The sequence below is a fragment of the Dipodomys spectabilis genome, unplaced genomic scaffold, assembly GCF_019054845.1.
Source record: "Dipodomys spectabilis isolate Male_0828 unplaced genomic scaffold, ASM1905484v1 ptg000036l, whole genome shotgun sequence".
Lineage (NCBI taxonomy): Eukaryota > Metazoa > Chordata > Mammalia > Rodentia > Heteromyidae > Dipodomys > Dipodomys spectabilis.
The window spans coordinates 1,197,769-1,212,355 of record NW_024870713.1 but is presented as its reverse complement, the minus strand read 5'-3'; the positions used below and the strand labels follow the sequence as shown (position 1 = coordinate 1,212,355).

General features: G+C 38.3%; 1 protein-coding gene across 4 annotated transcripts in view; it reads left to right on the top strand.

Annotated features, from left to right (window-relative positions):
* Positions 1–13,029, top strand: part of Pou2f1 (POU class 2 homeobox 1) — a 157,984-nt gene extending 144,955 nt beyond the window's left edge. For all 4 annotated transcript variants that reach the window (XM_042677323.1, XM_042677324.1, XM_042677322.1 and 1 more), the window contains one exon: positions 1,894–13,029. In XM_042677323.1, the coding sequence (XP_042533257.1) occupies positions 1,894–2,204 (311 nt within the window). In that variant the 3' untranslated portion in view covers positions 2,205–13,029. The remainder of the gene's footprint in view (positions 1–1,893) is intronic.
* Positions 13,030–14,587: the final 1,558 nt, after the last annotated feature.

The window sequence follows — 14,587 nt, the reverse complement described above, 5'->3', positions numbered from 1 at the left end:
CATAGTCCTCAGATCTCAGCCTCCTGAATAACTAGGATTAAATGCATGAACAGCCAGTGCCTGGTGAAGCTGTGTATCTAAATATGATTACTGTTATGTGAGTCAGAGAACAATCACATTATTAATGAACTTTTTTTTTTCTTAAATCAGACTTTGTGCTTAAACAGGAGTTCTCCAAACCAAAATTAAACTGTTAGGCTTTTGTTAAAATTAAGTGTGTCATGGATGTATCTCTAACAGAGTATTACAGAGAACGTTAAATTACAGACAAACCCAGCTCCTATTACAGACTGTCTTACATTAAGTTGACTTTCTGATATACTGTGTTACAAGTATTGATGATTAGTTCTGTAAAGCTGCTGTTTTAGAAAGATTTCTTTAGAATAAGGTTTGTGAAAGTTACTTTTTCTCCTGCATTAGAGTGTATCTCTGGGCCTTGAGGATAGTACAAAGGGAAAAATGCCCTCCCCAGAGCATGAGTGACTTAGAGACATTCTCTGCAAAGATCTAGAATTGGTCTATGACCCTTCTTAGCTTAGAATCTCAGAAAACTTCAAGTTTCACCAGTCTCACTATTCTCTATGGTTCCACTATACATTATGTAAGAAATCAACCAGATTTTTTTTATTATTATTTTTTTTTTTTTTTTTTTTTTGGTCTGTCGTGGTGTTTGAACTCTGAGCTTAAGGTCTGTTCCTGAGTTTTTACCCTCAAGATTAGCACTCTACCACTTGGAACCACACAGTAACTTCCTGTTTTCTGGTGATTAATTGGAAATAAAGAGTCTCACAGACTTTTCCTCCTTGGGGTAGCTTCAAACCACAATCCTCAGATCATAGCTAGGATTACAGGCATGAGCCACTAGTTCCTAGCTTCAACCAGATTTTTAAGGCCATTTAAGAAGCCCTAAAATTTGGGCATGAGATTATGCCAGTAGGGGTATTTGGGAATGTTGGCAAGTAACAGAACAACCTATTAAATGAAAGTCTTAATTATATTTTTACTGTTATCTTCAAATAATTATACAAGGGATTACAGTTTAACAAGCTCAGTACAATGATAATTATTTTAAATAAAATTTTGATGATGCCTTCTATGGGCAAGCATCATAGAAAAATTTTCCCCATTAACTACTAAATCCTGTCAGTAGGTGACTCATGGGGCTTCTACATTATCATGTCTGATTCTCTCCTGCCATAAGGTCCTCGTTCTTCTTTATACTGGTCATAGAAATTAAATGTTTTACCTCAGGAACTAAAAAAAATAATCTTGGCTTTAATTTGTTGATATAATTTATCTTGCGACTACACCCTTTTTGGAAATACAGTTTAAAGGAAGGTGATGGTGCTTAAATTTGTTAGTTGGTTTGATTACAGCTAAATATAGTTTTAAACTTCAATTCCTTTGGCTAGTTTATCTTTTATAAGGTTTTTGGTTTTGGTTGTGCCAGTACTATGGGCCTCATACTCTGACTCAGCTTTTTGCTTAAGCCTGGCATTCTACCATTTGATCCATGCCTCTCTCCACATTGCTAGTTTGTCTTTTGAAGGGAGTGTTTGAAATTGACAGTCTTTATTGAAGACAAAATTATTGGATTTAATAAATATTTCTAGGTAAATTATGTCAACTTGGAATTTAAAGGGAGAGACATGACTGATTCTTTAGACAGTTTTACAGCTCTCCCCATTAGCTTGGTTTGTTTAAACAATCATTTGTCATCTTTAAACTTTAGCTGGTATCAGTATAGCATATAACTGGAAGAAAGTAATCAGTGAAGGATTGTACTTTGTGTGGGAAGATTCAAAAGAACTATGATGGTGTGTTATTTGGCTTCTCCAGAATGATGTTAATATGCTCTTTCCTGCCTGTTTTGGGGGATGTTTTTGTCTATAGCTCTTGCTTCTGGTGGCTCTCTTCCAATAACATCACTGGATGCAACTGGGAATCTGGTATTTGCCAATGCAGGAGGAGCCCCCAACATCGTGACTGCCCCTCTGTTCCTGAACCCTCAGAACCTCTCTCTGCTCACCAGCAACCCGGTTAGCTTGGTTTCTGCTGCTGCAGCCTCCACAGGAACCTCCACACCTGTAGCCAGCCTTCACACCTCCTCCACCTCAGCTGAGTCCATCCAGAACTCTCTCTTCACAGTGGCCTCTGCCAGTGGAGCTGCTTCTACAACCACCACCGCCTCTAAGGCACAGTGAGCTGGGTGTGAAGCTGGGCTACCATGCGCCTTGTCACCTACAGCATGATTGGGCTGTCAGCCAGTTAATGAACTGAAAATGTGATGGCTTCCTTTCGCCATCTTGTGCAGTCAAGGTAGAAGAGAAAAATAGAAATACCAGAAAAAAAAGAAAGGATGGAGACAGGACAACATTTGCCTAGTTTTATAATAAAACACTGTCTTTTCAGGATTGCTTCACGGATTGGAAAACTTTCTAACCAAATATTTAAAAAAAAAAAAAAAAGGAAAAGAAAAAATAAATGAAAGGACTACTTCTCATTTCCAGCAGTCATGATGACAAGTTAAGGTGGGTTACAAATTCCAAATAGGAGAGAGATTTCTTGTTTGTTGAAATTACTTTTTTTCTTAAAAAAAATCATTTTTATAGGTCTGTTGTACAGGCCATTAAGTCATAACAAGGTGTTTATAATCATATCAATTGTGTTGGGGGTTCCTTTCTTAACTGGTACAATTTAGGCAGGCCTGTATTACTGTATCTCTATTGTAATTGTTGTTTATATATATATATATATACATACACACATACATATATATATACATATATATATGTATATATATATATATATAGTTTGGACATGTTTATCTCTTGCTCCTGGATCCTATTTCAGTGAGCTCCCACACTGTGGCGAGGGGGGTTTGAGGGTAAGGGGAGACTTGCATTCTTAACTGCGGGGAATGTTCTTGCTGGTTTCCTTATCCTTGATGACTCTTACAGAGGTGCTAGAAAATTATTTTCTTTTGCCACTTATGCAAGAGGCTTGGTGCAGAAGCTGAAGGCAGTGTGTGCAAACACTCCTACTCCACACATGCCCCTCCCCCATCAGGTGGTGCCTTTGGAGCACTTTTGTGTAGGAAGGAATTCCTGCTGAACTGTAGCTCTCACTCACCCCCAAATCATTGAACGACCCTTAGGCCCAGATCCTGTGGTGCAACAGTGCTGCTTTCTGCTACTTTGAACGAGAACAGCTGTACATGTTGCAGGGTAGGATTTGGTTCCGAAGAGCAAAGACTACTGCAGACACCTAACTTGGTGGTTCTCCTAATTTCTTATCTCTAAAAAATGTTCCTACTGTTTGTGTGTTTGTTTGTTTGTTCCATTTTATGAAAGTTTTTACCCCAACTTTTTTGCTTACTTGGAAAAGAACAAATTGTCATTGAAATTGGGAAACGTTTCCTTTCCTTGTTCTGTAAAGGAATTCTTCTAGACTATATCCACCAGTGGATATGCATCCAAAAGAAGTCAATAAGAAGAGCCTGAGGTTACCTGCTACCTTTTCCTGTAGAGAGCTACAGACTCCTTTTCTACTGGATGGCTTGTAAATTTCTTCTCAGTTCTCTGACTAAAGGAGGCACTTATTGGCCAGGCGTAGGATCTGTAGAACCTCTGAAGGAAGACTGAGCCAGAGTTTGCACACAGCTTATGTGTCTCCTGGTTTGTCTCTGATGTTCCTATTAGGAAGCTCAAATGACAAAACACCCCTCTCTGTAGTTGATGTAAAAAATAATTTGCTCCTCTAATTGTTGTCAGGGTGTTCCTAGACTACATTAATGAGCCTATTGAAAAGAAGAGTAATGAGAATGGATGAAGAGGAATGAGGGTCATTTAAAAATTAAATCCTCCCCCCTTTTTTTGCCAATATCCTATTATACTGTCTGTACCAAAATGTTCCCAAAAGACTGGACACTGTAATGCAACTCATGTGTGTTCCCTTGCTTATTAGTGTTTAAGGTTCCCATTTGGTGTCTGGAGGTACTTGCTTAAATCTCTGGTGGTCTGCACTTTGTCTTCTTTTTTGAGCTGGGGGTTGAGAGAACCTACAAGTGACTTTCCTTCTGATTGCTTGCTTTATATGTCCACAAGGGAGCTTGGATTTCGTATATTTGTCTCTCTACCATTGTTCAGAATGGCAGTCACACAGACACAAATGTGTACCGTTGTTTGTGATTCAAGTGGGAGACAGTCTTAAGATTAGAAGTCAGAAACATTTTAGGCCCCTTTTAAATTTTTCTATTGTTCTTTTTGTCTTGTTTTATTTTTCAAAATATTTATCAATCCCCTAAATTTCCTCTTACTACTTTCCCTAAAATTCCCCTAAAATCAGTGAACTGCAAGCAGGGAAACTAACAGATATCCACCTTTTTGTGTGGTATGATTTTTTTAATGTTTTTATTTTTGTTTTTTGTTTTGTAAACTAAGCTTGAACCAAAGTCAATTTTTAGCAAGCTGCTGTACTAATGGACTAGTTTATAACGTGCAGTTCAGACACATTGAGGAGATAGATGCTACTGACAATTTCTTTTTCATTTATCTTTATTTTATGTAAAAGTTGCTGCTTGTTTTTAATCTTTTATGTTGTTAAATTGTAATAACCTCTGGGCAGACATTACCTTGATTTTTTTATTTTTTAGTTTGTTTAGGTTAGGGTGTACATAGAATGGTGTATCAGTTACTAATTACTCTCCTCTCCATCAGCTTTTTCTCTATTATAGTTTAATCTTTTATCCTGACTTAACATATCTTACTTTAATTTGTGCAAATAATATTAGGACTATTGATAATACTGTAGCTGCCCACAGTAGTGAGTCCCTCCTTTGGGAGTGGAGGAAGTTAGGAGAAAGCATTCAGGGAGGGAAATGCTGATACCCCACCATACTGGATTAGAGGTTATAGCATTAATTTCCCAAAATTGCTACCAAAGGAAGTGTCAAATCCCAAGAGACTCCAGCCCAGTGGGTTAAGAAGAAGGATAAGAAATACTGTTTTGTTCTTGATTTCTGTATGGTTAAAATGATCCCTTTCCCAAAGTGATCTCTTAGTCTTTCCCCTAACTCTGCTTTCCAGTGAGTTTGGGAAAGGAATTCTGCCTTTTTTTGTGAATTATTTAATGAGCATGGACTTCTAAATCGCATAAAAATCAGTTGAGAAGAAGAATTAAGTCCCTAGACAAAGATAACTTTAAATTTTCTTCTCTTCTATCACTAATTTAAAAGTAAATTGTGAAGTGAAAGGTACTTTTACACATGTACACATGAAACACTAATATAGCTTGTTGGTAGGTTTTTAGTTTAAAATCAGTTCCCATCACCATCCTACTGATTATATTGTTTCATGAACATCTTACTCCTTTTTTATTTTACATCATCTTTCTTAAGGAAAATTCATCTCAAATGTGGGTGTTTGTTTATTTTTTTTGGTGTTTTGGTTTTGGTTTGGTTTTTGTGTTTTTAGTTGAATGAGCTATCTCCTAAGCTAAGGTACTCAGATATAACTTTAGTCACCATTTTTGGGGGAATCTGCAAACTAAAGGGGCCATTTGACCAAAAAGTGTTTGGCAACGTTTCCACATTTCCAAAAGGAAATAATTCTTGTTTCTTTCCCTTGACACTTATGCAAGTTTTATCTTACCCCTCAATTTGGTGAACACATATTAAAGCCAAAGACTAATTTTGAATAATTTATAGGGATACTATATTTGCCCATAGTAATGGGCCCTCCCTAGGGAGTGGTGAATGTAATTATTTAAATCCTGCTTATCATAAGCAATGCAATTTGGTCATGAACTTTATGTACCCTGTGTAAATCTAAAGGATGGAGTAGAAAGACCTAAGAAAGGGCTTCTCATCAGAACAATACTGTTCTAAGAAATAAGTGTGCTATTAATTTAAATGTTTCTTAAGTTTTATAGGCAGTTTTTTAGAATTAAGAAAAAAAATTGTGCCCATTAACTGATACAATACACACTTTTATTTATTGTCAGAAAGGTCAATACCATCCCAGTTTGTTTAAGTTGTTACTCAAGAATGGAACCAAAGGAATCCAACTTTCAATTTATATATGACCCATACCTATTTATACTTTGTGGTAGCTTTATTAGAAATTAAGGATTTTTTAAAAAGGGAAAATAGCAAAAGATTTTTAGTGTGATTATCTTGCTAATTTGTTCTACGTTATTCATTTGTTGGGGGGAAAAGCACAACTATACCTCTAATGTTGTTTTGTTCATTATTCTTCATTTACTTGGAAAGTTAGGAGAAATATTCTTTGTATTATCCAAAAGCACAGATAATTGCTTATCAGAGTATTTCAGTTCAGTCCAGTCTTTAACATTAAATTATGTTTCAGTTGCTGGAAAAAGATATATTCACAAATTTAGGAAATTTGTGTCTATACAAGTGATGCAGCCAGAACAATAAACAATAAAGTTTACTTACAGAGTAAACCTTACAATTCATAATCTAAAGTTCTTCCAAAACCATACCATCATCACAAATATTTCTTGTCCAAGAAAGAAATAACATCCTTGAGCTAGGAAGACAGAAACGCCTTTCCTTTCTTTCCTAAGAAAGGAAAAGTGCTGTGTATATGCAGAAGACAGGGCCTCTTGCTGGCAGCCTGCTGAGGCCCTGGCTCTGAATCTCTTCACAGACTAGCATGCCACATGAGAACCTTTGGTAAAGAAAGACCTCAACAATTCATTATTATCAATGTTATCTCATTAAATTGGCATCTAAACTATTTATTAGAGCTGAAAAATGTTAATTTAAAAAACAAAATGACTGCCACTACTGATAGGAGAAAAAGACTAAAAGACCTGAAGCTTAAAATTACCCTTTGGGCAGGAATTGTTGGATTAAGTTGTTCATAACCATTAGAATTCACTTTGTGTGTGTGTGTGTGTGTATGTGTGTGTGTGTGTGTGTGTGTGTGTGTACAGCATTTATTGTGTCACATTGTTTATATAATCATAGCTGTTTGCATAGCTGTTTCCAAATAATTTTCAGGCAATTTGTAAGTGGTAAATCTTTCTTTGTTTTAATCATCAGCTTTAAGATGGTAGAAAATTCCTCTTTGTCATTCCTCCAAGAATAATAATTTAAGATCAGCTATTTGATAGGTTTGCATGAACAGCACCCACAATACAAATACAGATATGTACAGAAATAGGATAAATAAGTTTCTTTCATCCTTAAAGGTTGGTAGGAATTCTGTTCAGCTCCATCCTTTCCTTAATCCAAGAGATTAAGTGAGATGCCCTGGAATTTTGTAATAACACTTGAAAGGATTCTACCAGAAAAGCAGGGAAAGTATTTCTCAAGAGCTATCTAGTTTGCACCCAGTTTTCTATGAACTCTAGTTTTCTTCTAAGCATTCTTATTCATGAAGTAGTCCTTTATTTTGGCTCTTTTGTCCTTAGCCTTTGCTAAAAAGTAGTGAAAGTGAGTAACTTTTATATTGATTTTGTAATCTAGGTCTTCTTTCTTTGTGTCCTTCCCTTACTCTCTTTAAATGATGGTACCTTAATCTATGAGGATAATGCTTGTGGGTAACAGCTAGTTTCTGACACCTTCATAAAATACCTCAGCATAGCTTAACATTGTTGCAGAACTGGTTTTAAACTAAAAACCAAATAAGTAAAAGAAAAAAAATATAAATAGTGGAAATAATTCTAGTTGTAGTATTTAGTTGAACTAATGTTTATTATGATTGATAAACATGATTGATGCTGTATGTATTTGGGATCTTGTTTATAGGTTACAATTTATAGGGTTAGGGAGGGTTAAAGTTGAGGGAAAGAAGTTGATTATGTTAGAACAAAAATGTTGCTCGCCTGTCCTTGTTTTTCCTTTTATCTATCTTGCCAAAGGAAATTGGATATTCCCTATGATTGGGCTTGGGATTTCTTTTGGCCTTTCTAATCTGCATCACAGTGTGTGGTGGCATGCAGGTGGCATATGGAATGTCCCCAAGGGCCCTTCCTCTGGCTTCTGTGCTCCCCAGACTTGCTGGCCTCTCCTAATGATTCATTACCTCTGTACATAGCAGAAGCTTAGGGAAAGAATGATTGTGTGCATAGCTCTGTGTGTGTGTGTGTGTATGAGAGATGTAGAAACAAATAGAAAGGTACTGATGAATTTGGAGAGGAACAGAGAGGTGATTGTTGTATCAATATAGAAAAATTAAAGTGAAACAAGTTATTTTTGTCACCTTTTATCATATTATTTAATGTTGTATGAATAGCCCAACCTTAATTGCTCTTCTCATACCAAGGTTAGTTTTTCTAGACCAAAAATACAAGTAGAAGAAAAGTGAAACCAAAAAGTTGAAAGCTAACCTGGTCACTTCACACCTGTCATAAGGTATACCTGTAAGGACTAATTGGTTAATGGAATGGAGGACAGTATTGTGTTGGTGGGAATGTGAATGAGAAATGGTGCCGGTTGAAGAAAAGTTAAGAACCCTTCCTACCCATACTTTGCAGATATAGATTCTATCTCCAGAACAGCTATTTTTTTAACTAATTGATCCATCTCACAAAACTTCAGTGGGATTTGGTTTAGATACCAAAGAACTGTTACGCTGTCACTTACCTTTATTTTTTCAAAACAGGCAAATAGTAAAGGACTGAATTTTGGAAAAGCTTTACCTTGTCTTTTCTTCCCTTTTTCTTTCCTCTACTTTTTGAAAGAAGTCTTACTGGTCATTTTGGCTTTGGAAAAAATGAATTGATGTTGTTTCACTCCTGTGGCGCTATCTAAAGATGGGTAGAATTGCTCACTGGAGCACTGATGTTCTTGAAATTGCTGAGAAACTTTGGGAAAGCAACAAAGAGGAGCAGAACTCTCCTCTCGAATGCTTATCAGTAAAACCAGTCCAGCCTTTTTTAGTTCAGACAATATTTAGATGTGCTATCTCTGTCTTTTGTAAAGAAGCATTTTCAAGACCAGGATTACATGGAAAACCAAAAGATCTTCCCTTCTTCTCCTGTAGAGCTCTTGTGTTTCCCAGTGGTTTTATGATGTGGGCTCTAGGAAATTGAGTAGTTCATTGTTTAGGTATACTATTGATAGAACACAGAGAGGAAGAGAGGGAAAAGACATTGCTCTCTAATATATGTTGCAGAACTTCATGAAAGCTTTACTAATAATCTTATTGTTCTGACATTATATAAAAGTAGTATTAATGTGTGACTTCCAAAGCATTAGGTAGACTTATAAGAAGATAGAGATGTTAAAGATCAGAGCACTTGAAATAAAGGCAAGGTGTACATCAAGAACCCTTTGAACAGGAAAATGAAGCTCCCTGAAGCCTGGGAGGAAAGATGAGGTAATCATTCTTTCTACGTCCAGAAGTCTGCCTACACTGTGCAGGGCTCTAACACCCCATGCCAGTTTTCTAGTTTGAACCCAGACACTATCAGAAAGTTAGAGCCTCCCCGCCCCAAACTAATATACTGACCCAAAAAAAAAAAAAAAAAGATTGCGGTCTGCTGCAGAGTTTTCCCATGTTTTCTTTAATTTTATTTGCTCATTGCTGTTTTAAGTTGGCCGCCACCTCACCAAAGCAGCTTAGGGCTTCTTCTGTAAATTGGCAGTGGCATTGAATTCTCCAACATTATATCCCAAAGTCTACAAGTAGAGAGCCAGATACTGTGCTGTTGTTGAAATGCAATATCTGAACACTGTCTTCATTAAAATTGTGATCTCTTGAATAAAAATGTCCAGAGGCAGTTCCCATACAGCCTAATAGTGTCTCAAAGTCTGAGAAATATAGGAAATGAAATGCACTTTCAGAAGCTAAAATGACAGCGTTTGTTAGGAATGCTGCAGTTGTGGGCTAGTGGTGGGGGTGTGTATATCACTTCATTCTTACAGGAGTCTGCAGAAGGCATGCACTTTCTAAGAATGAAGTGGACAAGTGCCCACCTGCAAACAATTGCAGAAAAGAAAGGGAGGAATCACCACACTGCAACCAGATTAGAACTTTGGCATTCTAGAAAAGTAATAGTGTGTTTCCTCTAGAATCAGATGTGGGGGAGAACAAACAGACTTCTTCCAGCTTCTTACCTCTGCTTGCATGGGCACGTGTGCATTACTCAGTCCACTGGTGGTCTCACTCTGCAGAAGACACCTTCCTCTTCCCAGAGAAGACCATGCATGGCATTCCCCTTGTCTGTGGTAGTAGGGAAGACTAGGTGAGTAAGTGTGAGCTTTTATGCCCACCACACGTCCAGGAGCTGTTGTATACCTCATTTCTAACTCATGACTGAGTAACTTGCTTTAACTTCCTCTCACCCTACAGAGTTGCCAAGTCTGCCCTCCTTCCTTTCCCTCTTCTTCAGTAAAGTTCAACTCTGGCCTATAGCATCATGAGACCTGTTACCTGGGGTGGGACCCCCTAAGGCCTCTGAATGTTGCTGCTTTACAGCTACTGCAAACTGAGGGCAAATTGCAATCTTCTGTTTCTTTTTATTGCTAGGGGTCTTCACAGGTCTCTTACCATTGGCTTCCTTCCACCTTGCCTTAGGGCTGCCAGCTACCCTTGCCCATATTTCTCACTGCTGGCCACACATAATCTTCTGTCCTTACATTTTTCCCTGGTGGGGTAGAGACTAATCCTTTCCCTTGAGGCCTTTGAGTTCTGAGCATTTTCAGCACTTGAGGTAGAGGGGAAGACACCAAAGACTCCTTTAAGCTAACTGCTTCATACCTATTTCATTTTTTTCCCTTTTACATCACCAAAAAAAATTCAACTATTTAAGTTTATTATTATTATTACTAATGTTATTATTTGACAATCTTATGTCCAGTGGGCTCTCTAGAAGCTGAATCCCAGCCCTTTCACCTTTTCTTTGAATGTAGCTTTCTACCTTCATTTCCCACCCCCAAAGTTGAAAAAAAATGCTTAGCCAGGTCATAATACTGCTGCTATAAGCCAGGGGAGGGTGGTTTCTTTGTTTTGTTTTGTTTTTTTTATAAAATTTCCAGCCAAAACCAAAGATTTCTTAATGATTGTATAAACTCAAAACAAACAAAAAAACCAAAGAAAAGGGAAGTCTTGAGCATCTATCCAGTCTGTGGTGTCCTGGCACTTGGCAGCATGAGGCCAGGAACAGGTTGGGGTCCTCCAGCCAGATAGGAAGGGCACTCCAGCTGTGCCCATGGAGTTTTGTGCATCTGTATGCTTGGGAGCTTTGGCCCTCACCAACTTGAAAGCATGCACAAAACAAATTGGCATTTAAGATTTTCCAAAATGAAACCCCATTACCACCAACACCCATCTGACAACAAACCAGGGTTCCCACAGGGACAAGGAGCTGGGAGCTGCCGCTGGATGTGCCACGGACTCCATAGAATGGGGAAAGCTGAAGACACTGGCACAACGATTGGCTGCTCTGGTGGGTGCTTTCACTCGGGCTGGCAGACATGCCAAGGGGCCCTTCTGAGCCTTTCTCTCTTTTCCTTTACTGGAACTGCTTGGAGTGGCTGTCCTGTTTGTGAGAAAACCTACAGAATGATTATCAAGCTTTTCATTTCTCTTTATTGTAATTTTATTTGCTTTTTGCAGCACCACTGTGCAACTATGCATTGTATTTCACAACCTTTTGTGCTAGGTAGATGCCTGTGACTTTTTAACTTGGGGGGTGGGGGGAGTTGAAAATGAAGGAACTTTTTACATGGATCTTTTTAATCTCAGTTGATTGGGGGTGGGGGGTATTTGGTTCTAGGGTCATACAAGCTCTATCCCAAAGCAAAATCCAAATGTTAATAATATTAGCCTGATGCAGATACCAAAGATAATTTCTTTCCTGCAGAACCTTAGACTTGTGTATTAAGTACGATTACCCAGCACTTGCATTAGTCTAACCTCAGTAATTCCAAAGCTTAGATGTATATTTTGGTATATTTCTGGGATATTAAAAAAAAAAAGTCGTTTAACTTCTTGTTTGTTTCAGTGTAATGCTCTTAAAGTCATAGCATGAAAATAATTGAGCTGTCCTATTCTTAGTAGTTTGAAATAATAGTATTTTTGTATGTTTTGGGTGTGTCTATGTATGTATTGACATAACAGTTTTCACTGCCTAGGTGTTCATAATAAAAAAGAAAATGAAAAAGTTCTGATTGTACATACTATTCTATAACAATCCTCTACCAGGTGTCAATTTGGATTGAATAGTCACTGATTACCCACCTGGGATTTGGTTTGGTTTTAAAGAGACAGTGATCGTGTTTTTCTACAGATGCTTTTTTCCTCTGTCTTTAAATGTCTTCTCTTTTGTTCCTTTTTTTCTTCTTCTAATATTGATTCAGGGGTGTTTTTCCACTGTTGTCTAGGGAGCAACACATGGGGAATTAGCCCCATGGCCTCCCAATTTTTGGTTTTATGTGCTTTAAAATGTGAGTTTGAGTTCTTCATGGAAACTTAAGATGTGGTGTAAATGATTTTTTCCTAAATGGTCCAGCAGCTGTACTAAGGCAGTGGCCATGCCTAGTCGTTTCTTGGGGTCCTTTTACATTTCTCCTAGGTGCACTGCAATCTGGGTGGCTATCGTGTAGCCTCACTGCCCCAGAGTACCCGCTTAGCCATTTCCCTTCTGCTGGGAATATTTTCTAAGAATCAACTGGTAACTTGGGAGTGCTGGACCTTGTTATTTGTGCCCCTGGGAAACACGTGTTTTTGTTTTTGGGTTTTGGTTTTGAAAACCTGAAACACAAGCAACTCTATAGGTTGGTAATTAGCTGATGCCTCCTGAGGCCTGGGGAGTTGGAGGGGACTATGAGCGGTGCTGTCTCTGAAAAAGTGCCCTTTATATGATCCCCCTCCTGGGGCCCCCTGAGGGGCTATAGGCTTGGGAGAGATTGTGTCAGGTGCCAGTGAATCAGAATGAAATGGTAGATTTTGTGTAGATGCATTTGTCTGCTGTAATTTTTATATATATTAAACTTACTGTAACTGTACAGTTCATTTCTGTTGTAAAACATCATTAAACCATTTTCCAAATGTTTTCACGTTGTTGGAGTTTCTATGAAGTTGCTGTGTTGGTGTTCTGGGTGCTTCACACACATTCTCAGATGACTCACAGAAGCCTTTTTCCCATCCTTTCAGGGGCCCCAGAATCCCTTTCCCCACCGGGCTTCTTCCTTGTGGCCCCTGGGGAGCTGAGCCACTGCATTTTCCCTACCCCCAGACCCTCAGTGTGCTTTGATGGGACCCTGAGTTGAGTAACAGTAGTCTCCTTCAGTCTAGAGTACTTTACGTGATCAAACACACAGCCCTTGATTGATCCTGCTAGGGAACTCTTCAAAGCTCTTATCTCACTGTGTATGATAGAACTGACTTTGAACTTTCTAAATGCCTTTCTAGCATTTCTTGCCAAGTCCTGAACATGCATTCTCTGTGGGAGCCTCTGAAGGAGGCTGGTCCTGAATTGGCATCTACCTGCTAGGCTTCCTCTGGCTTATTATGCTATTTAATATATCTGGTCTTCATAAATAATGAATTTCTCTTTGAGAGAAAACTTGAGCTTATTGGAGCATGTTGGTAAGTGTACCTGAGAGTCACATACTGATAGGTCTGATGTATGATCCTAAATCTGAAGATGAGAGGGCTGTGGCAAGATGAAGCTGTTGTCATACAGATGGTCCAAGCAAGAAATTAGATACAGAGACCGCCAATGCTTCTAAGTCAAAGAACTCATTCTTTTCCATTCCTTTCTTGTATTTATAGCTTTCATGTTTATTTTTTTAATAATTTTTGGTGTATGTGTATGTGTGGGTGTGTGTGTGTGTGTTGGTTCTGGGGATTGAACTCAGGGCCTGGGCATAATCCCTGAGCTTTTTTGTTCAAGTGGTGCTGAACCACTTGAGTTCCAGTTCCACTTCCAGCATTTTTGGTGCTTAATTGAAGATGAGTCAGATTTTTTCCTTCCTGAGCTGCCTTTGAACCATGATCCTCACATCTCAGTCTTCTGAGTAGGTATAATTACAGGCGTGAGCCACCCGCACCTAGCTAATTTCACAGTTTTAACAAATCTGTTGGGTGGACAGTGGCAGATCTCTCCATAACATATGACTTCAGCAAGCAAAACCCATGTGTCACATCCTAAAGGATGAGCATTGGCATACAAGTAATTAGCTACATGCTAGCTCTTTCCAAGGGCCACACAAGTTCACTATAGGGAAGTATGACCTATGTCCAAAAACCAGGTTAAAGCTGAGCATAATGTAAACAATGAGCTCAGATAAGTAGGTATTGCCCCACAACTGAAACCCCTGGGCCCCCAAACACATCAGTAGTTAATGTGCAGAATGAAGCTCACAGTAATTGGCCATGATGAGATTTTGAAACCCCTCTGAACATGCCACCTTCATCTGCAATGACCATCTATTTGCCTTTATTTCCTCTGCTGTGCCTGGTGTTTATACACCATGAGCATGCAATCTCTCAAGAAAAACTGAATCATATTCTAAGAAGGGGAAAATAAAATGGCGAGAACTCCCATTCTCATTTATGCAATGTATTTCAATTAGGACACAGATCTTTACACTTTAACATGTGTTTAG